Source organism: Hydractinia symbiolongicarpus, chromosome 5, assembly GCF_029227915.1.
Source record: "Hydractinia symbiolongicarpus strain clone_291-10 chromosome 5, HSymV2.1, whole genome shotgun sequence".
Taxonomy (NCBI): Eukaryota; Metazoa; Cnidaria; class Hydrozoa; order Anthoathecata; family Hydractiniidae; genus Hydractinia; species Hydractinia symbiolongicarpus.
The window spans coordinates 10,326,141-10,349,818 of record NC_079879.1 but is presented as its reverse complement, the minus strand read 5'-3'; the positions used below and the strand labels follow the sequence as shown (position 1 = coordinate 10,349,818).

At 34.3% G+C, this 23,678-nt stretch overlaps 2 protein-coding genes across 5 annotated transcripts; one reads left to right on the top strand and one right to left on the bottom strand.

Moving 5' to 3' along the window:
• Nucleotides 1–1,469: 1,469 nt before the first annotated feature.
• On the bottom strand, nt 1,470–16,858 carry LOC130644706 (pseudouridylate synthase 1 homolog). 2 transcript variants are annotated; one of them, XR_008982618.1, is made up of 16 exons: nt 16,530–16,858; nt 14,791–15,129; nt 14,505–14,632; nt 14,022–14,130; nt 13,621–13,689; nt 13,446–13,512; nt 13,196–13,296; nt 12,436–12,463; nt 12,276–12,354; nt 12,006–12,051; nt 11,440–11,533; nt 11,234–11,304; nt 10,705–10,749; nt 10,329–10,403; nt 2,641–2,849; nt 1,470–2,072 (listed from the first exon to the last, which is right to left on the bottom strand). XR_008982618.1 is itself a non-coding variant. In XM_057450418.1 (15 exons), the coding sequence occupies exons 1-15, from the start codon at nt 16,542–16,544 to the stop codon at nt 9,609–9,611; spliced, it is 1,479 nt and encodes a 492-aa protein (XP_057306401.1). In that variant the 5' UTR covers nt 16,545–16,855; the 3' UTR covers nt 9,396–9,608. The 2 variants fall into 2 exon arrangements, 1 of the variants encoding a protein (XP_057306401.1); XM_057450418.1 differs by lacking the exons at nt 1,470–2,072; nt 2,641–2,849 and adding an exon at nt 9,396–9,821 and having other exon boundaries at nt 16,530–16,855.
• On the top strand, nt 4,063–9,012 carry LOC130644705 (uncharacterized). 3 transcript variants are annotated; one of them, XM_057450415.1, is made up of 7 exons: nt 4,063–4,200; nt 4,896–5,030; nt 5,572–6,207; nt 6,485–6,586; nt 6,907–7,020; nt 7,914–8,561; nt 8,751–9,012. In XM_057450415.1, exons 1-7 carry the CDS (start codon nt 4,152–4,154, stop codon nt 8,780–8,782), a joined length of 1,716 nt encoding a protein of 571 aa, XP_057306398.1. In that variant the 5' UTR covers nt 4,063–4,151; the 3' UTR covers nt 8,783–9,012. The 3 variants fall into 3 exon arrangements, with proteins under 3 accessions (XP_057306398.1, XP_057306399.1, XP_057306400.1); XM_057450416.1 differs by having other exon boundaries at nt 8,729–9,012; XM_057450417.1 differs by lacking the exon at nt 4,896–5,030 and having other exon boundaries at nt 4,103–4,200.
• Nucleotides 16,859–23,678: the final 6,820 nt, after the last annotated feature.

The following is a 23,678-nucleotide window of genomic DNA, read 5'->3' as shown; positions in this document are numbered from 1 at the left end:
GCATCAATACACAGATACTCGACTCAAATTATTTTCTGGTTTCTCGTTCTCGCGAAAAATCATAGCCAGGAGTCCAATTATAATTTTTCTTACCACCAGGAAGTCGAAATAGTTAATATGTAACTGACGTGATCATTGCAGAAATCCTTTCTTCCTTAATGTTTTCACTGCGAATGGTAACCCGGAAAAATATAAATAATTGTCCTAGAGGGTAGATGTGGCCACGCTTGCTTCGTGCTTATTGTTTAAATTTAACCTGAGATTTGCTCTGAGAAATCATATCGTGTTTGTTGATGGGATTAAATTAGGGATATGCTTTGATACATTCGTTTGCGTCTAAGCTTTTGTATATAAGAAAAACTGAATTTTGATATCCTTGAAATAAAGCTAACTAGGGTCAACCTCGATCCCAGGGCGTTTTTTGATATGAGGATGTACGTGTTTCATCCTCATATCAAAAAACGCTTCTGGCCCTGGGATCAAGGTTGAACTAGGGTGAAACAATCATAGTCTACTGAAATCTTGTTGTTGGTAATGTTTATTCTTAAAGTTTTTACCGAGAATGTTCATTTTTTGCTAAAATTTCGCGGACAGCTATTTTAAATGCCGAAAGAAAGCACGGATTCGATCAAGATTCTGTCACGTGAGACTGAGAAACGATGTTTTTTTAGCATTCCTTGTCCAACATTTCGATGGACTATTATAAAGACAACTTCGACTACCAACCAAAAAAGCAAACTGCTTCGTTAGGATCAATTTTTGCTTTTTTATATTGCGGACGGCTTTTTCGTGTTGTTCCCATTAAAAAAACGGAAAAAGGGTCCTGGGCACGAGATTGCAACAAAAAGATTAGTTTCAAAATTTGATAAACAAACGATACTAACTACGGGAGTGAAGTGCATGTTTATATCATATGAAATTTTGTTTTTTCCTAGCATTAGTATATTATTTTCTTAAAAACAACCCTTCTGGGTCGTTTTTTCTCTCGATATATATAAAGCCATGATAAAAAACACAGCGTGCATCATTCTCCACCCCAGAGTTTTTTGAGCTTTCGAGGTTTTATTCTCAAAGAGCTCTGGGGACGAGAAGGAGCATGCAGTAACTTAGTTTCAGCATGCCGCAAAAAGCCAAAAGTCCACTTCGATCTTTTAGCACGTCGGTTCACAGCCCACGACACAAAGTGCTCATTTTGTCTTTTTTCAGACCGTTGTGAGCGTTGAAGTGTATATTTACGTAAGTTTATAATTTCGACCAATGAATTTGCTTGAATCATCGCCATTTTTAATTTGTGCGCGCATTCCTTTCAGTGGACATTGTGTCGCGTAATACAGGCGCGGGAAAATTAGCTCTATTTTTTTATTACAAAAGCTGAAATTAATCTGTACGGAATTTTTAAAGTTAAACTGCAAGGGGGGTTTCCTTGTACAAAAATTTATTGAGTCACATGTAAAAAAAAGTACGAAATATTTGTTGACTGAAATTTTTATGCACCAAATTTGATTTTAAGTCCATGCAAATGTTATACTTAAAAGAAAAATACAATTTTAAATTATATTTATTGTTGAGTTCATTCTTTCTGCTGATCTCGGCAAAGTTAATAACACGAATTATTGATGAATATTCTAAAATTGTTCGGTTTTGTCAGGCTCGATAATTTTGCTTTCCAGTTTTCCAATAGCTTGTGACTGCGTTTTTGATAGACTTCTGTATGGCAGATGGTACCTGACCGTCAGACATTCTATCGTTCAACGTCCATGACTTATATTTCCACACACCGTCGACAATGGCAAAACCAAATCCATTAACATCAGAGCAGCCCAAAGGTTCCATATCGAAAAACCACTTGAATAGCTTTCCATGAACTTGACCCTGTTGGCAATCTACGTCTTCAATGTTTGATGTTTTCTTTATTAGTATATACCCTTTTCTTATGTGATGATTATTCAGGCGGAAATTTTCTTTACCTTTGTATGAGAGAATGCACATGCCAGCCATGTAGTCGTCATACGAGTCAGAAGAACAGGAAACATGAAACGTGAATGACATCGTTTAAAGATTTTAAAACAAATCTAAATTGTAAAAAATATTTCTTTACAGAACGAGAATTTGGTTTCTGCGTGAATATATCCATCCCTGCATATTTTTAAAGAGTTTCACCAATGGTTGAAACTTGAGTTTTAAAGAGAAAACATCTGATTTTAACGTTTTTTTCTCTCTATAAGCAACCCTTATTTTCAATCGAGCCAAACTGTTGCTTAATTTCTCAAAACTTTTAGTCTCGTTTGTTGCTTAGCTGTTGCTAAAATATCCCAAGTAAAGTACCCAATTATTTCCAACCTCGTTCCCAGGACTACTTTCCATCACGCTTATATCATATTTTTCTCTTCTTTAAGAGTCTGTTTCAGCGTAAGGTAAGAGTAAGCTCAGGGAATGATGAACCTTACATGTAAAGATGCTACAAAAGACAGTGATTAATTTGTTGTTATTGTTGTTTAAAGTTTAATTTTAACTTGTCCACCTTAGGCTGACTTGTTGCTTATTAGTTCTTTAAAACTTCATGAAATTTTAGCTTTTAGCCTAAAAACTGTTGCTTGTAAACAAAAACGCGCGTTTAAAAAAATAAAAAGCTCCCCTTACCTGATTATACTTGCTTTGTTGTATTTTTGCACACAAAATGAAACATCTATACACGGTAGTTCACTTTTATAGGCGCGGTAGCCATGGTCGTGGCATTTTTCCCAGTGAATCATATGATGTTCCCCGAATTAGTTTGAAGCTTCTAAAATCTACAAGCAATTTCGTGCCCAAGACATTTTGAGCGGACTGGCAAGACTTCATAATGAAACCTGGAGACAAAAGTAACGTAAAAAGGTACAGAAAGAGAACTATCGCTTTTAAAAGAGAATGGTTTTTACTAGCCCATGTTGTGGACAAATGTTCATCTGGATTAATTCAGTTTACTTGGCTCTTCCGCTTTATTTATAAACCGTTCTGAATGTCTACATTTTTCATGGAAAATGTAAACATTTAAAAAGGCCTATTCGAAGAAAAATCATTTAGCTAAGTGTTTTTTTTTGACATTATCTTCCTTCTTAGTGCAGCAAAAGTTTAAAAGTTTTTGTTTGTGGACTACATTCTCCGAAACCCAACCTCGATCCCAGGACCTGTAGTATTTTCGTTTGAAGATGGAAGAAAGTTAGAGGTCGAGGTTGTGTTTAAATTTCCCTTCATTAAATTTTTTGGGTATCTTTGATAAAAAGCAAAAAGGTTCGGTAAGGACATGGCGAAAGATTCACAAAACGTAAAAGTAATTATGTATTAATTTACTTATTTACATATTATTAAGATGTCGTTGACATTAAATTTACTCAAAAACAAAGGTTTTACGTATTCGTGGGGTACAAATGGACACATCGTCTTAATTTTTGAAGCGTGCGATCCCCTGTCATACTCCATGGTGCCGACCATCTTCAGAAAACAAAGTTTATATAATCTATATTACAATACCCGTATACGTCTGTCTGTCCGTCCGTCCGTCTGTCTGTCACGCAAAATGGTAGCTTAGCTGCGCATGTAGCGAGACGCACGCAATGTGGTATAAAAAGGACGGACGAACCCGTGGATTTTTCCACGGGTTCTAGTAAAAACGCAAGTACCAATGACTTGGACGCACACCTCGTCCCAGTCTTGTGTAGATTAAGTAAACTGACTGATTAAGTAAATTAAGTAAACTGCCAACCTCGAACCCTGTAGCGTCTTTATATCAAATAACGCTTCAGGCCTTGGGTTCGAGGTTGGTAAACTGTTAGTTGGACGCATGACGAATTATGCTAAAAATAGTTTAGTTTAGACCTTTTTCATTATGTCAGCGCTTGGACCAAGAATTGTAGTCAGTGTCACAATTGATGACATACAAAGTATTAAACGTTCTTAAGTGACTTTATATACACAGTTTCTTATAAATTAATGCGTGGGAAATGATAAAGAATTTATTTATTTTTGGCATATAAAAACCAGGTCTACTTCACAAAAGGTATTTTGTACAATTCCCTGAAACAAGAAAAATACCTACATGATTTCTAAAAAAAGAAAATAATGTGAAGGGAATTTTCTAGAAACTATATTTAAAAACTTTATAAAAAGAAAATATGTACAGAGAATATATTCCAACTGGATCGTGTCTCGATATGGATCGTTGTGAGTACTTTATCTTTAACTTTGTTAAACACAAAATGCACACACTTTTATTTAAAGAAACACATTCTTACATTCAATGTAAAAATATATACTATAATTAAGATTTGTTTGTATTTTTATACGCATGCGCTCACATAAAAGCTTAATATCTTTTTGCATGATAGCAAAAAAAACGAGCCTTTAGGAGCTTGTCCAGGGAGATGTTAAGCCTGCGAATAGCTAAAAAATAATTAAAAAACAACGTTATAGATATATTTCTTAGGTACAGATGTCCTAAAGTTTAAATTATTAGTTCTTCTAGCTACAATTTTTTTTTATAAGAATCGTACTTTTTTAACGAGAATCATGATTCCATATTAGAATTAGAATTTTTTAACATCGCGGCATATTTCCATATTCACTAATATTAGGGTACCTTTTTACAATACGACCAGTACCACTTAATTAACAATACATTTTATTTGGCAAATTTTTTGGAAGAAAGATATTTCATTTCCGTCTTTCGATTTTACAAAGGAAACGCTGTTTTTTTTTTGCTAGAATACTGGGGTTTTCCCCTTATACAACTCGTTAATATTTTTTTTCTTCTGTAAACAAACCAGAAATTAATTTGCTGAAATTTTGTATCGATTTCATTACTTCCTTTATTAATATTATTATTTTTTTCTTTTTACTATTATTATTGTTTTTTGTAGCAAAAAGAACTAATAATCGACAATTCAGAACGTCTAACCAAGATTATGGCTACGGTATTCCTAACAGAAACCATGCCACAACTGTCGATTATTCTGGGAGAAATAACGATTTGAGAAGGGTTGTTGCGACTGGAAGTAAGTCTGTTTACTTGCTCAAAGTTGTCCCGTCAGCCTCGTAGAACATACAACTTGGAATTGAGTGAGCAACAGCTTGTTCAGGTTTCGTACAAATATAAAAAACAATCCTTGGGGAGGATACTTTGAATTAGGACCGTTTTCAAGACTTTTTGCATTTTTACAAACATAGCGCCGCTACAAGAAAAGGTTGTCAAGTTTTTATCATATTACATCCCTGTCCCAAGGGTATCTTTCTAGAGGCGCCGTTAAGTTTATCATAAAATCAAAAGACCCTGGAAACGTGTTTTTTTTATATAAAATACTGACATAATAAACAAAATAACCTCCTAATAATCATACGGTTCTTCTACTTTCTTTCAAAAATATATTTATGTAAAACACATGCTCTCCCCCAGAGATATTGAGGTCTGAAATTTATCTCGAGCATTACGACGAAAATAGGGTGCGTTTCCCTGCAGCATACTCAACCCTGGCATAACACTAACAAAATTTTTTTAAATCTTGTCACATTCCTGTCTATAAGTTCTCTTCTTTTTAGCAACATTCGATAATTTTAGCAAAGAGGAAAATATCATTGGTGCTGGAAGATTGCAGTATGACTTGTTCAATCATGATTCTATACTTATGTACAGAGATGTTTTGCGATTGATGGAGCACAATAAGACTTTTCGAAAGTTTTTGACAAATATTTTTAAGGCGCTTCCCCTTACTGCGTATGTATGGGAAGTGGTGCCTGTCACAGACACAGAGGCTGCTTCGACACCTTTTCAGTTTGTTATCACAGAATCAAATAGTTTGAACAGAATGACAAAAGACAGTCAAACTTTTGCTTCGCATTTTAAAAGGAGTACAAATCCGTACGTGACAAGTTTTTTAAACCTGGGGAGAGACGCAAAGCTGGTGGCACCTTTGCCTGCGACGAAATTATTAATAATGGAGTGCGATTATAGCCATATTGGAAAATTTATGACTGACGCGCCAGATGAACAGATTGACGCACTCTGGATTGAAGTGGCTAAAGCTATGAGTGAAAGGTTATCTGATAGTCCTAAGATGCCATTATGGTTGTCAACGGCTGGCCACGGTGTTGCGTGGTTACACGTGAGGATAGATATCACGCCAAAATACTACTCCCACACTCCTTATAAAACATTTCACAAGGGAGGCTTCAAAGGTATTAAAAAACTTTATTCTCCACAGAAAGCTACTCCTCAAAATTGATTACTCTATAAGTAATGGGATAAAACTTTCTTAATTCTTAAAAAGGACGCCCCTCTGTAATCTTGCCCTTCCTGTGCTTTTAGACTGTAGCATCTGTTAATTAAATACTCTGAACCACAACCCCAATTTTGATGCCCAACTGCATGCCACAAGACACGCTGCACTGATATGCCTTTGCGATTAGTTTGTTAAGTAGTCTTAAAATATAGTTTTTTGATATTTTTTTTTAGGTGTTGGTGAAAATAAAATGTCAAAAAAAGCAGAGATTGATGAAATTTTTAAAGCTGAAAACAAAAAAAGCTCGACGAAATATAGACGAGAAGATAAAACTTGTGAGTTGAACATCAACAGAAAAATATACTTTATACGATCCATTCTACTGCAAACTATTTGCTGCTCTCAAAAGTTAAATCTATTTCAGCATTTTTATGTTTCGCTTTCTGATTTTTTTATGCTTAATACACTTATTAAAAAATTCGGCGCAAATAAGTTGAGTCATTGCGACAAAAGTTGGATACTGTTGTGCGTAGACCATTTTCACAACACTTGCAGTCAAATTAAGCTATGCCAATTTAATTTGGTTTTAATAAAAATCTACTCATATCTTTACAGGAAGAAGTACTTTAACGAACCCAGTCTTTTTTTCTTCCAGATATGACGGACAAACTTCTAGCCGAATCATTAGCTCAAGAAGAAAGAGATCGCTACGGTATTCATGATTCGTACAAACCAAGAAAGGAGGATGCGTACGAAACAAGAAAACCAAGTAAGAAATAAAAACCTACAACAACCTTGTCCTCAGGGGTTGTTAAATTTTTGATTTCCGCCGGCGAAGGCGGAATCTTTAATATCGCCTGGGAAGATAGAGAGAGAGATAGATAGATAGAGACGAGGCTAAGGCTAGATAAGTTTTAAGCCAATAAGAATCCTAACAGTGCAACAAATTGTTTTATCCAATGAACATTACTTTATTTTAAAGTTTATAATCGAAAGTTAAAGCTCGTGCAGTGTAGCATAATGAAGATCGTCTTATAATGCGCCATCTTTGATGTTATATAATTACGTCATTTCCTTCTGTACTACAATTTTGTAAGTACGTAGACTAAAGCTATATTCACCAGAACTAATTAATTATCAATGAATTATAATTTAAAGAGGAATTGTTGAGGCTGGATATTTTTGGTGAAAGATAATGTATTATAGCTATAAAATCGTGACAAATATGTCTCGATTTTATATCTTTTTTCAGATTATTGCTAATGGCGGAAATCTTTAAGCCGCAGGGCTTCTTGTTTGTATTTAAAAAGAGCTTTGCCATATAATTTAAAAAATCTAAAAAGGGACAAACTTTTAAAATATGTTAAAAACATTAACCGAATATTTTGTCTTTCTTCATTTTATGATTTGAATTAAAAAAGTATTCAATAAAGGCACATATATTAGCTACAGAGAATATCATTGCCTTAAATTTGAGTCTTGTTGGGAATCTGATAAATTGAAATTGGTTATTTGACTATCTGATCTATTGGTTGACGTTTATTTCCGTGACTTTTAAAGCACTTTTAAATTCTTATTCAGTCCCCTTAAGAATATGCTGAAAAGCAATATTCTTGTGAAAACTCGTGTAATGTTGATGAAAGTGTCAAATATTTTTACTAGGACGGGAATTGTCACAAAGGAGATCAGAAAAATATGATTGGTCGATTTCAGAAGGATACGCAAACCATGGTCAGACAATGTTATACACTTTTACATACAATGACGATGTTTTAACTTACATAGAAGCTATTCAGAGATTAAAAACCGATCCAACATTCCGTCGAATTTTTACTTCGATTTTCAAGGATTGCCAACACGAATTTTATAAGTGGGAATTGATTCCAGTAAAATCGACTACTGCAAACAAAACAAAATTCGAAGTTGCATTCATCAACATGGTAGGTTCATACGACCCCACTTTGTCTCCAAGAAATTTCAGAAGTTTGCTCAAAAGTCACGACAATGAAATGATCCTGTACCATGCAGATGAACAAGCCAATTACGTTGCTTTAAATCCGTTTTACAATGGACGCCTAGCAGCATCAAGAAAGTGCAGTCATATTGGAGAGTTTGCAAGACATGCAGCAGCAGAAACAGTGGATGAATTTTGGAAGGTGATAGGTCAAGCTTTGAGTGAGTATCTTGATGGACATCCACGTCAATCTGTTTGTTTGTCATCGTGTCAAACTTCGTCAGCTGATCAAAGTGTGTACGTGAGAATCGATAGTCAACCATCCAGTTACAAACATCGTCCTTTTCAGACAACAGGTAACAATGTCTTTTTAAAGTTATACTAGACTTGACACTGCTTCTTTTAATTGGTTCAGAATGTGCTTTTAAAGTTATGCAATAAAATTCAAGGAGATTTTGCTACGTTTATGAATAATTCACAAAATTTTAAGTTATTATTTTGCGGTACTCACTTTCCTTTTTAGATTCGGGTTATTCCTTTTTTAGATTTCGGTGACAAACGTATGGATTGGCATTAACAACAATGACATTTCAGATGCGAAAAAGTTCAATGACATTTCAGATGTAAGCTACAGTGAGATATAGATCCTGGAGTTACCTGCAGCATGTATTTCCTAAAGAGACAAATTCTTTTATTAGATCAGTTTGTGTTTAAAAATATATTGATAACAGTCATTAGGCTGGATATTGTGATAAAAAAGAAGAGAAATTTTTCAGCGTTTTTTTTATAAGACACATTTAGCTTGGATTGTTTTTTTTTTCTCTAAAAATTTAAGAAGTTGAACCAATACTTATAGTGTGAAACTACTTTTTAGCCAGTTTTGTCAATTTAAGGTTGTTCTTTTTCACAAAATTTCTTGACGCGAGTTAGCAGGTAAAGTACCTATATGCTCAGCGTAATGTTTTTTAAAAACGTGTTTCTTATTAAAAATACATGTCTTTGCAAGGACGCAATTCTGTTCAAACGTAATCAAATAGAAAAGACTACATACATCGCGGCAACAGACATCGGGTTCAAACGCTCAGACAGCTAAATAAATGCAGGCCAATTTTATAGTATTTTAAAGTCTACTAAATAATAGCCAAGGGGGAGACTTGCACAATATTTCAAATTTCACAAACAAATGAAAATTTTAAACACACAAAATAGGAGTATTTATTTCATCAAATAATTTTATACAATGCTGTGTTAAAAAAAATCGCTCGTCGCTTGCAGACAAAATGTATATTGTCTGAATTCATTCCTTGAAATTTGACCAGTGTAATTTCAGCAACTTGATAATCATACGGGCACAAGCAACATCAAAAAGATGAAATGCCGTCACATAAAAATAAAAGTATGAATTACGTCGTGTTCCCACTCTTTATGACAGGATTGTTTCGAGGGAACACACCGGTGACTCCTTTATAATCTGCATCCATGGGAGCTTTCATTCCAGCAGCAGAGTATGTGTGATTATTTAAAGTTTTTAACCATTGCACCAACGAGGACTTTTTAATTTCTTCGTCAATAATGGAATGCCATATTTTTTCGATTTTGAATTTTTCAACTTCAAGCTAATATAAACAGAATTTACAGGTACTGATAAGTGCGCTGGTTTCTTAGAAATAATATTTTAATGTTTAGAATTACCGAAGTAGTAGTAGTAGTAGTGTTGATAAATACCTTAAGAACCATTCCAGGGGGTGGGAAAGAGGCACCATTAAGTATGTAAACACCAAATGGCTTATTTTTGACCCCCTTCTTCTCGCTTAAACGCAACTGTCTGTTTTAAATAAAAATTTTCGACCCAAAGATGTTTATTTATCCGTTTTTATTAAGAAATAAAAAAACTTGACTAGGAGCTTATTAATAAAGATCCCTAAACTTTTATAAAGAGAATTTAGAGTTTCTGCTACCAAAAGACGGCTACAGACTGAGACGTGCGTATGCAATGCCTCCTTTTTCCTTGTACGCAGATGTACGCATGTTAAATGCCACTCCTTCCCCAGACTCGCGCTTGCGTATTTTATAGATGGCAAAAAAAATACTAAAAAATGTTTGCAACAAACGATCTCACTTACATCAGCTTCTTCCCAAGTGAGAGGATTTCTTTCGCCCGATGAACAAAATTTCTTGTTATATTGGTTGTAATAAACCTACAGGTAAAATGAACAAAAATGAAAACAAAACAATCAAAAATCAAACTTTGTGTTTGGGCACTCTTAATAGAGTTGAGTTTTTGAGGTAACTAAGTTTACTGGTATTATAGTACAAAAGCTAATCTGGTTGATATCCGAGCCGCTTCTGCGTCACTATGAATTGTAAACATGTAAAGCATAAAACAAAATGTACATCAGGGAACCAAAATAAAAAATACTTTTGTTGAGGAAATTTAGATCTAACAATTTATTTACCACATTATCAAGTTTCTCAAATTCTGTTAAATTAAAATCTTACTTTATTGAGAAGTAAACCCAAGCCTGGTGCTTTTGGAATATCCAACTAAAGAAAATAACAAAAATTAAGTCAAATTCAACAAAATGCTGTCAGTCAATCACTTACCAATTGATCACCGAAAATTAGCAGACCACTTTATTAACAAATCGGAAAATCAGGAAATGATAAAATATTTACTTTTTACGCGGAATAAGGTCCTAATTATATTGTTGTGTCGAAACTTAAATGGGATTACGATAGAAACATAACAGAATATTCAACGTCTGAGCCACCAGCAGCCTCGCAATGTCATCTAAACCGCATGCAAGGTTTTTACGTTCTGAAATTCGAAGGCTTTTAAAATGTACCAGTTAGATGTAACAATGTGTTGTTCTGCAGGACGTAGACAGTCATTATTGATTTACAAATTTAAAAAAGTAATTTTCTTTTTATAATTTATCTGCAAGAAGTGTATCACTTAATTAACCCACACATAAAACTAACGGAGCAGACAATTAACAAGTTCCGTGTTAATTTTTAATCGTAATACCTTTAATTCTTTCCAGCTTTGATTCAAAACATCAACTGTACAATAATTTCGACAGATAGCAATCACCAGACCTAAAAAAAAAACACATGACTATCACGTGTCTTTTAGTTTCACAAAAATACTAACCCTTACATAAGCTTATCAACAACAACGACCGCCACAACAATAAACACAAATAAAACCAGTTGAATAAAAATAACGTTTACCAATCATTTTTCTAATCTGATGAATCATAAAACTTTGTCCAGAGACTTCTAAAGCAATGAATTCTTGACCACGAACAATAAGAGGATTGCATGCCTGTGCACCAAAAAAAAACTTTACACAAACATATTTCACCTCAACGCCAGTACTTGTGCACCAAAAAAAAAAAAACTTTACACAAACATATTTCACCTCAACGCCAGTACTTGTGCACCAAAAAAAAAAAAAAACTTTACACAAACATGTTTCACCTTAAAGCCAGTACTTGTGCACCAAATAAAAACTTTACACAAACATATTTCACCTCAACGCCAGTACTTGTGCACCAAAAAAAAAAAAAACTTTACACAAACATATTTCACCTCAACGCCAGTACTTGTGCACCAAAAAAAAAAAAAACTTTACACAAACATGTTTCACCTTAAAGCCAGTACTTGTGCACCAAAAAAAAACTTTACACAAACATGTTTCACCTTAAAGCCAGTACTTGTGCACCAAAATAAAAACTTTACATAAACATGTTTAAAATACAAGTTGTTCTAAAAATTTGTCAGAAAAATTAATTCACCTTAAAACCAGTGATATATCTAACTGCACTCTTATCAGTAAAGCGTCTAAAAATATTTTAAGGGAGTATATAGATTCATCAAATGGAAGGGGCAGGGTCAAACAAGAGTTTCCATCATAAAATCTTGATTTCTGATGGCCATTAAAGGTTTCAAAACCTTCATGCCAAGGTATACTGGCCTAATATCTTTTGAAGTTCAATCTCCAAATAAACACAAAGACGGTTCAGCCTATACACTAATATCAAAATGCACAAATTAACTATGCTTACTTGCCGCTAGTGTAATTATGAAAGTTGTGTGTCCCAACATAATTTTGCAGAAGATCATTAACCAATTTAAGTTGAGAGTCTATTAACAGAAAGAAATAATGACAAACAAAACAAAACACATCAACATATTAAAAAGAAGATACGTATGAATTTTTGGTACCTGAAAGTCGATACGAAGGATCCATAATCTAAAACAAAATAACAATTCTCTTAATTTTTACTTGAATAAATTAAATAATTTATTTAAGTTATTATTTTATTAATTCTTGACTTCATTATTATTTAAATATATTTGTATAGGAATATATATTTGCAATGGTTGTGTGAGGACAACATAAAGGTCGATTTCCATTAAAGTCAGTAACATGTTGTACAACATTGTGTAAGATTTCATGTCGCTTTGTTGTAAATGTGTTTCAAATAAAGTTGTAACAATAACTGTTGTACAGCCATTTTATGTTGAAAACCTTCATCTAATAAAGGCGCCCTTTAGAAAAAGTTGCTTTAAGCTTGTATTTTTTTATAAAAATCTGTAATGTTATGCAACAGTTGTAGAGAAAAAATTACATTTGTTGTCCAAGGTCTAGAGCCGATTAGTTGTACACGTGTTTCCAACAAATATGTAACAGTGACTATTGGTCAACAGTTTTTATGGTAATGAAACAGACCTTAAGCTATAAATAAAACTGTATAATCATACAGTAAAAATGACAAAATTTAGCAATGATTTTGTATTAGGCATGGCTCAAACACAATATGAATTTTGAACTTAAAATTTATAAAATTTCAGAGAAATTCTGGATATAGAGTATTCCTAAAATTTGTTTCATTCCAGCATGATGCATTCTACGCTAAAATCAAGCTCAAAATTTTTAAACATGTTCAATCCGCAAAAGTTTTTTTGTTTAAAGTAAACTCACGTCTTTTGCTGGTGCAAATGCAAATGATGGAACCAGATACTCGTAACTTCGACCAGAACAACTGCATTTGGCATCAAAGCTTTTCGTCACTCTATGGAAGGCTATGGAAGAAAATGTCCGAATTGTACACTTTTGACTTAAAAAAAGTTAACAAAAATGGGGCTTAGATGTTGTTTATTTAAAACAAAAAAACACTTGCTAAAAAAATTAAAAAATTATTTGCTCATCTAAAAACGACAAAAATAATTACCAAAAACTCTTATCTCCTGTGGGAGATTTTTATTTACATCTTCGATGAAGTTTTGATTAGCCAATATGTATAAAGGAAAAAAGATATACAGATTGTTAAAATCTTGGGAGAAAGATAATTTTTTTGCTTACTTGCAGGCATAAAACATTTAGAATGACAGAAAAAAAATACTTATCTTCAGAGACACTACTTGTCTGGCAGCAGAGACACCTTTATCAGTTCGTGCTGCTCTTTGGTAGCATACCTGAAAACAGTTATTTTAACAAAGCAAACATCAACTTTTGTCCTTCATATTTCTTTGTTTTGTTTCCATATTTTCTTAAAACAATTTTCTAAGAAAATCCAAGCTAGCAAGGTTACAATATTTTTCGTATATTTCATTATAGAAAAATTTAAACTTGAGGAAAATATCCTATATAGTTTTATATTAAACTCTTAAATAAAACTTTTGACAACATTCACTCAGTTTTTTTATAATTTAAAATTACATATAACTAAAAATTTTTTCACATAATACAGCAGTGTTCTTAAAAAAATCCTAACAAAAAGCAAGTGATGAAGGAATAAGAGATTTACATGGTTTTGGTTATTGCTCATAAATTCGTATTTGTGATCTTTGCTTATTGCACCAACTGCACACAAAGCTTCCATTAACTTCAATTCAATTGTTTCAACATCAGGATTCCTATATGTAGAATAAAAGAATAAATAACGCAAGACAGGAGATAATCTGATCGATGCTTTTATCTTAAAATTACTCTCCAAATACAACTGCAGAAATTTTTTGCGCGATAACTCAAGTTTAATAATTGAAAAATATGTAATATTGTGTACTGATAAGACAGAAGATAATTTGGGATACAAACAAAATATAAACTTAAGACTGAAAAGATATATATTAGAAACAGAAATTTTTATAACTCTATCAAAAATGATGTTAACAAAGTTAATATAAACACAAAAAAACACCCAAAGATGACATAAACATGTCGAGACATGTTGTTAAAAAATGTTGATATTGTTTTGAAGATATACCTAGAAAATAAAAAAATAACATACTTTTGCATACCATGATATCCAGCACCACAGTATGACAACAATAATGCAACTTTTCGTTTTCGATTAAATTCAGAAAAATCGATTGGCACAGTTTTGGTTATTACTGATGTATTTGGGTTTGCACTTGGCTAAAAAAAAGGAATTTTAAGAAAATTAATGAAAACAAGGCACTTTGTGAAGTGACACATCTTTCCTGGTAATTTATGTTATAGGATCTTCAGTGAAATTCTTAAATTTTTGTTGAAACTAAAAAAATTTCTTCCCTTAAAGTTTAGTTTTTACATACCACTTCTGCATCTTCTGGAAGTTCTCCCTCTTCAAGTTCCCTAGACTCCTTTTGAATTTTTTCTGATTTGATTCCTTTAGCAGATTTTAAGTCTTCTTCTTTTTCTGCCATCCCATTGCTTCTCTCATCCTGATCTGCATCAACTGATTTTTCTTTTTGTTGCTTCTTACTGAAAGTTGTTTCTTCAAAATCACTTTTTCGTTTCAATGTTTTTTTGGTAGTATCCCTCTCATTTTCTGGTAGCAACTCAGCATCATGGTGATCTGAGCTGGTGGCAACACCACAATAAGCATCCAATGGAAGTAAATTACTGCACTTCTTAGATGCCATTATAGCAGCCTTAAAAAAATAAAAGCCTAACAGTTGCCATTAAATCCAATATTGTGGGAATTAAAATTTGTTTATTTCTCAATTTATCTAACCCACATAATCACTCTGCAATAGCATGCACATAAAACTTTTGTGGAAGAAGAAAAATTTTACCCCAAAAACCAACGATCCCACTATTCAGTAATCTTTACACAATGACAATTGTCATTACAATTGCTGCAAATATGTTTATGTACATTAGTAACAAACTTTCAGCTACTGTAGGAAAAAGTGAGAGTATGTAACTATCACTTTTACCACCTCTCTCATAGACCTGCCTTTAATACACCTTCATGATAACTCGGGAAAACTAACACTCCATCACAGTTTATTTTGCGAACAGAGGAGGTAAACATCACACTTTTATAAGAGTTTATTAAGGAGAAAACACGTTTTTTCGTGATAACTTTTCTTGCCGCATTTTGTTTTTAATAAAAAGTACACTAAGTTGTATCTTATTATTAATAACGTTTCCTGAAAATTTCAAAGAAATTGATACGACGGAAGTTAAAAAACTGGAGAAAACACACTTTCGTCTCTAACAAACTCTCAATAAAAACATAATTTCTACCTCCTTTTTTCCGATATTGTAAAACGATGGAAAGCCGTAGGAACGCATGTACAATTGAATTATCGTATAGGTGTATTATTAGATTAAGACATAATCCTGTGGTGGGAATAATAAAGTAAATATGCTAGTACATTCAAAGAAAACTAAATGCAGGATCTTGCAAAAAGGGCTAAAATAGCTCCATATCTATGTAGTACACTGCATATAAATTCCTCAGATTTTAGGGGATCAGCAACTGAAACTGACAAGAAAAAAATTCTTGTCAGTTTCAGTAAATAATCTCCACATTATCAGGTACTGAAGAGGAGCTGTTTATGCATTTGTGAAGTGTTAAGAATCTAAATTAGCTTATAGGAACAACGATGCATATGTGAGATACATAGGTTAAGTATCGAAAGGTTGTGGCTTCAACTTCCACTTAATTTATCATCCCTGCAACACTTGGGAAGATAAATATATTTGTAAATTATAAGTTTCTTGTTATGTGGCCAAAAATATTTTGCAATATAACTAGGAAGCCGAATTGCTAAAATTGCATGGTGACTTTGATTAAATTTGTGTTTTTCCTTTCATAACTCCTGTACTCACTGGAATTATTCTTAAACTGACCTGAAATTTCAAATTTTGTTGAATGACTGGGGAACAAAAAAAAGACAAAATTGTGTGATTTTAATAAATATATATTTAGCTATATTTAAATTGTGTTTTTATGAATATATAAGTTCCTGTATGGTTCTACGATAAAACATGGTGTTTGTTTTACTGCAACAAAAAAGTACTTTTTTGGGACCAAACTCACCCAAAAAGCAGCCATAACTTTGTACTGGTTTTTGGGAAGCCAGCACTTTCATGCCTAATACTTTTTTAATCATGCGTTTAAGCGGTTTTCCCTGACTATAAAACTAGTTGTGGCATCAAAATCACGTTCTTTCTTCTGCTTTAATCAAAATTAATGAAGTATAGCTAGCTCAGAAGATTTATAACTAGCTAGAAGTAGAAGCCAACTTTAAAATAAACAAAACGATAGAGATAGGATTATTGAATGAGAGCACATCATTATAACTTTTTGCTGTTGACCTATCTCCTGGAATATTCTCTGCACACGCACCATCATCGGTTGTTGCAAAAAACATCGAGTAAATTGAGGTCCCGTAAAACATTTTAAAATTATTTTAATTATGTAAATGCATTTACTACAGTATAAATTAATTTTTTTGTTTGTGAGTGGAGCAACCTCGTTCCCAGCGCATTTTGCCTTGTTTTGATAAGGTGATAGCGGTGAAAAGGTTGGCCACTCCGTGTAATAACGGCTCAGGGGCCACAAGACCCCGAGGACGAGGTTGTGGGTGGAGCGCATTATTCTCGACAGAGCTCTGTTAAGGCCGAGATACATTTGAAATTTTTATTTCGAAAACTGTCTGAAATTTTTATTTCAGAAATATTTCGAAATAATTTGAAACATTTCGAAAGCTTTCGAAAGTATTTCGAATTGCCCTGAAATTAATTTCGAGACATGCTGCAAAACTTTTACAGGTATTTCAGAGCAAGAAAATTCTGCAAATCGATTTGTATAATTTTCTGTATTTCGAAATAAGTTCAAAACTGCCGACAACAGGTGCGCATTTTTCTGACGTTTATAAGAAGCTTTTGTGCATTTTTTTGCGATAAACAAAAGAAAACATAAAAATGAGTGAATACGAAGCAGACACGATAGAGTTTGATCCTGCTATTCGTTTTAACAAACACTCAAGGAAACAAATGTGGAAACAGAAAGAGCACTATCTTCGATTTAAAAAAATGGAAATGACGAAGTGACCGAAAGTAAAAAAAGAAGCAAAGAGAAAAGAAGTAATCCGTAATGTCATGATGATACTATGCGATTAATTGAAGAGTGGGGTAAAATAGATGTGCTATTTAACGTTAAAAAATCATTATACGCAAACAAGGATGCGAAAACGAACGCTTTGAAACACCTACAAAGTGAATTACACAATGCTGATATACTGGCGGCAATTGATTAAATTACTAACAAAATGCATAGTCTTAGAGTTTGCTATTCCGCACAAAGGAGAAAATTCGAGTGGTCGAAAAAATGTGGAGCCGGTGCAGACGAGGTTTATCAAGTCAAATGGCTGTATCATGATAGTTTATCGTTTTTAAACGATAATTTACTCGTGAGAAACACTACCAGTAATATACCAGGCACACCTTAAACCAGTTACCATACTCCTAATTCTCCTTCAAACAAAAGTAAACAAAAAATGAGAGCTTCTTACGATAAACAAAGAGAATAATTTTTGGATAAATGTAATTCATGGTTGGATAGAAAACAGATAGGATTTGCAAAAGAAACAACAACAAAAGATGAAGATGAGTTATTTCGCTAGGAAATTTGCCAATTACTAAACAAGAAGGAAGATTCGGGAGAAAAGGAATTGTATAAAATAGAAATTCATCATCTTGTTGTGAACATTTCAGCCATTTCCGCCACTTGGGGGTAATAAAATAAACAAATACGAAAATGGTTTTTCTTCTATATAAAATCAACAAACACGTGTTTCTTCTTTTTTACACTTTTAACTCTACCATCTTTAGTCCCAATGCCGTTCTAGTTAAACGGCACCGAGAGTCTAGCAAACAAAAACAAATATGGCGGCAATCTAACACCCCCACTTGACGTAAAGTTCTCATTAAAAATTACTCTCCAAATAAATATTGTTTGAACATTGTCAACAAATGTTTCTTTGGCGGTTTTGTAAATATATCCGCTTTGTTTTCACTTGAAGGTATATATTCTACAGCTATCTGATTCTGTTGAAAACATTCTCTGATATAATGGTATCGGATATCGATATGTTTGGCTTTCATGTGCTTTACGGGGTTTTTTAATAACGCTAAGGCACCTTGGTTGTCATTTTTAATCACAGGCGGCTTGAGGTCAAAATTTGTTAAATCTTTGATAAGTCGTGTTAGGTAGGCGGTCTCCTGAGCTGTTAGGGAGAGGGCCATATATTCAGCTTCGCACGTTGAAAGTGCCACAGACGCTTGTTTTTTCGACCTCCAACTGATAGGTGGCCCACTCGGATTGATGCTGATACAATAACCGGTAATACTTCTTCTGTTATCCAAAGAAGAAGCCCAATCAGCATCACAAAATGCATAGAGACGAAATTCTTCATGGTTTAGTTTACGAAAAGTGAATGTATAACTCACAGTATTCTTTATATATCGAAATACATGTTTTAACATAATCCAGTCTGAATTTTCAGGCTTTGACAAGTGTTGAGACAGCTTAGTTACAACATAACTCAAATCTGGTCGGGAGCAAGTCATGGCATATACAATGCTTCCCACCATTTGACGATATAGTTTGGTGTCGTTATCGGTCTTCTCAGTATCACTGGTCTCATCTAATATATATGCGGCAGGGTTTTGTTCACATGGGGTATTCCTCGGTTTACAATCATTGAGACTGAATCGGATAAGGACATTTTTAAGGTAACGGGACTGGGACATGGTGACGTAGTCAATCCCCCTCTCAAAATCAATTCCAAGAAACGATGAGAGTGTTCCAAGATCTTTCATATTAAATCGATTCTTCAACTGGATCTTGACAGTGTTGAGCAGTTCGTCCTTACTTGATGTAATAATAATGTCATCCACCCAAACAAGTAACACAATGGTATAACCACATTGTCTACGAACAAACACACATGGATCGGCATGAGATTGGACAAAACCAATATCACATAAAAAATCATGCAGCAATTGGTGCCAATTGCGTCCACTTTGTTTGAGCCCATAAAGAGATTTATTTAACTTCCAAACATTATTTGCTGTTTCATATCCAGGAGCTGTTTGAACATAAACTTCACATTCTATTGGAGCGTGTAAATATGCTCCTTTAACGTCCATTTGATGAATGTTCCAATCTTCTTGAACAGCTACCTGTAGTAAAGTACGGATAGATTCCATTCTAGCAGTTGGTGAAAAGGTTTCTGAGTAATCTATTCCTTCTTTTTGACTGAATCCTTTTGCTACATAACGCGCTTTGTAAATTGGGTTGCTTAAATTTCCTTTGATGGTGTACACCCATTTCCCCCCCACTGCTTGCTTATTTTTGGGTAGTGGTGTTTCGGTGAACGTATCGTTGAGCTTCAAAGAGTTGATTTCTTCTTCCATCGCGCTTATCCATTGATCTGCATCATCTTGTTGAATTGCGTCATTGTATGTGTTTGGAACATTCAGATAACAACAATCATAATCGGTGTCTGCGAAATCACTACAGTGATAATCAGCATATCGTGGTGGAGCTTTGCGTTCCCTAGTTGGGTATCGAGCCTCCGGATTTCTCTCTGGGTTCTCATTTTGTTCTGAACTACTTTTTGTAGCCGGTTTAGTATTGGCTTCAGTTGAAAATAAGTCGTTGCTGATGGCTGTGTTCGGCTCTTCGACATGAAATTTTTCCGTAAATTTCACAAGTCTATGTCTTGATACAGTCCTGCTGTCGGAATAGTAAACTAGATAGGCTGGACTCTCTTTGTCATACCCGACAAAAATTCCTTTACGGCTTCTTGGGTCCAGTTTCTTTTGATTATGGACGTATGCATAACATATTGTACCAAAAACATGTAATCTTGAGATGTCAGGTTTTAGTCCTGTGATAAGACCATATGGTGTTTCTCTGATGCGGTCTACAAAACAACGATTTCGAATATGTGTAGCAGCCATAACAGCATATGTCCATAAATGTTTAGGTAAGCTAGCTTCAAGTAACAATGCTCTTCCCATTTCAAAAAGGGTGCGCCAGCTGCGCTCTGCAGTGCCATTTTGATGAGGAGAATGTGGAGCAGAGATTTCGTGTTTGATACAGTGTTTTGTCAGGATAGTTTTAAAGTCCTGTGATATGTATTCCCCACCCCCATCCGATCGCATTCGTTTTACATCACCAAATGGAAAAATTTCTTCGTCAAAATTAAAGGTTTTCACTTTGCCGTAGGGCGCTATGTCTGCTAAAAATTTTTCTAATGCACGGGACGCATCAGATTTCTGTTTTAAAAAATAAGTAAACATACATCCTGTGAAATCATCATTGAAAACAAGAGCATATCTGAAGCCATTCAGTGACGCTGGTTCTATTGGTCCGGCTAGGTCGGTGTGTACAAGTTCGAAAGGAGTCGTGGCACGGATGTCTGGCTGACGATTACGAGTGTTGGTCTGCTTTGCTAGTGTACATACCTCACAGTCAAATTTTTCTCGTTCACTGATGTGCATTCCTTGAACTACAGATTCTAATTTTATCACATCATCAATATTACAGTGTCCTAATATTCTGTGCCATGTTCTCAAATCTTCTATGCGTTTTTGGCTCACATTATTTTTGTACAGATAGTATAGTCGTTGGCGTTGTTCGATTGGAAAGATTGTTCCATCTGGGGCAATGAGATTAGCATGATCATTGGAGAAGTTGACAACAGCACCTTTACGGGTTGCGGCTTGAACAGAAAAAATATTTTGAGGGTAAGTTGGTACATACAGTGCGTTTTCAAGGTTAACTTTAACTAGTTCTCCACTTTCTGTACGTAAGTATGTGACATACGTTCCTCTTTTCAATGCAACATTGTTTGATTTGCTCCCATCTGCCAATTCTATATAATGTTCAGCTGGTTTGAAGTTGTTATCAATTTCAATCATATTTTCTTCAGAATTCACTATATGGGTTGTTGCTCCACAGTCCACGAGTAGTGTCTCACTACCATTAATTTTCATACTGAAGTCATCATTAATCTTGAATGCAAAAGAATGACTCTGATTATTATCACTCATCGACTTGGCCTGGTCACGGTTTTGTTTTCGGCAGTTACGGTTCGAGTGCGATGAGGATCTACAAACGGTACACCATTGTCGCCGACATTCACTCGCTTTATGTCCAGCAACTCCACAACTGTAACAAATGAGTTGTTTAGATAAATATTCATTTCGTGCTTTCATAATAGCTTCATTTTTATTAGCTTCTGGTTTTGTAGATCGGGCAGTTTCAGTTTCATCAAAATTTCTCAGAGCTTGCTTGAATTTGTGAAATGTGTCTACAGTTTCGGATTGTGTTATAATAGCAACAAAAGCTTTGTACTGATCGGGGAGTCCTTTGAGTACCATTGCAATTAACAAAGCATCACTGACATTCTCACCAGCTGTTTTCAATGTGGCTGCAGCTTTTTCTGCCCTCATCATATAATCAGTTACTGATTCATTGTCACTTTTCAACAATGTTGTAAGTTGGTTGTATAGGGTAATTATTCTCGGTTTGCTACTTCCTGAATAAAATTCTCTTAGTATTTTGAACGCCTTTCTTCCATCATCTTTTGCTTCACGAATGACCATTGACAAAGAACGTTCATCTAAAAATTGTATAAGTTCAGCAAATGCAAGTTCATTTTTATCTGGATCAATTTCGATACTACTATTTCCAACTAAAGTGTCTTTAAGTTCCTTGACTCTCATGTAACCTAAAATCTTTGTTTCCCATATCTCAAATTTTCGTTCATCCCCATCAAAAATCAAGTTCTGCCACTGGTTTCTTGGTGGACTGGGCCCATAACCTGTGAACATTTCAGCCATTTCCGCCACTTGGGGGTAATAAAATAAACAAATACGAAAATGGTTTTTCTTCTATATAAAATCAACAAACACGTGTTTCTTCTTTTTTACACTTTTAACTCTACCATCTTTAGTCCCAATGCCGTTCTAGTTAAACGGCACCGAGAGTCTAGCAAACAAAAACAAATATGGCGGCAATCTAACACTTGTGTTGGATGCTGTTTACAAGCCAGCACAGCAATCTCATCATTCACAAACTTACCTGGTTTTCCCAATGGAAACACACTTGGTTTTACATGGCTTGCGCCACCACAACCAATAAGCTCACCTGTTTCCAGTTTATCATCAATGAGGGTTAAACATCATATTTTTATAAAGAGACACGGACATATATACTTTTGTTATTTTTTTATGCATTTGTTACCATATTTTTTGTGGTTTTTCACTTTCATATTGTTTTTTATTACTTGATACCTTTGCGCTTGTCTGCAAACCGAAAATAAACTACAGCAAATTGTTGAACAAAACGTATGTATGCAATATGTTACATAGCAACGAACTGATTTCATCAAAACCGTTTTGTGTTTTGTTTTTTCACAATTGTAAGATGCTCCATTGCCATGGCACAAGACCTGGTCCATTGAAGTATTCCATTAAGTGATTCCTCATCCTTTCTGCTGTGAGGTTTGGTCGACCAGTGCAAGCTCTTTCTAAGTCTGCAATATTTGTTGAACGTCGTATCTGACGCCATTTGCCAGGTATGATATCTCCGTTTTTCGTGAATGCGTCTAAAAAACCTTGTGTTGTAAATGTTTCGCTTGATTCTGTTCTCAAAAAATTGTGTAGTGCGAGTGATACTATAACCATAACTCTGGCTTTTTCTGGAGTCAAATTAGTACGGCTGGAAAACAGGCGGAATCTGTTTATCCATATGGCAAACGCAATTTTCTTGAAAATCCGTTTTTCTTCAGACAATGATTTTTTACTGAATGGTTTAATGCAACGCGTGTTCAATGAAAAAGCATCGTCTGCAACGGAATGCACTTATACACTAGGTAGGGGCATCTCTGAAAGCCAAAAAGGATTGTTTGAAGTTGACAAGGGTTTATCAGGTGGTAAGCCATCTCCATTGCTTGCTATTTGATAACTTATAACTGAATTGTGATAAACGCCCCCATCAGAGATTCTTCCTTGGCACCCTACGTCCACCATTAAAAACTTCTAGTCAAAATCAACAAAAGCCAACAAAAAGATACTGAAAAAACCTTTGTAGTTGTAGAATTCAGACCCACTATTTTTAGGATGGACAATACCAACGTGCTTGCCGTCTACGGCTCCAAAATAATTCGAA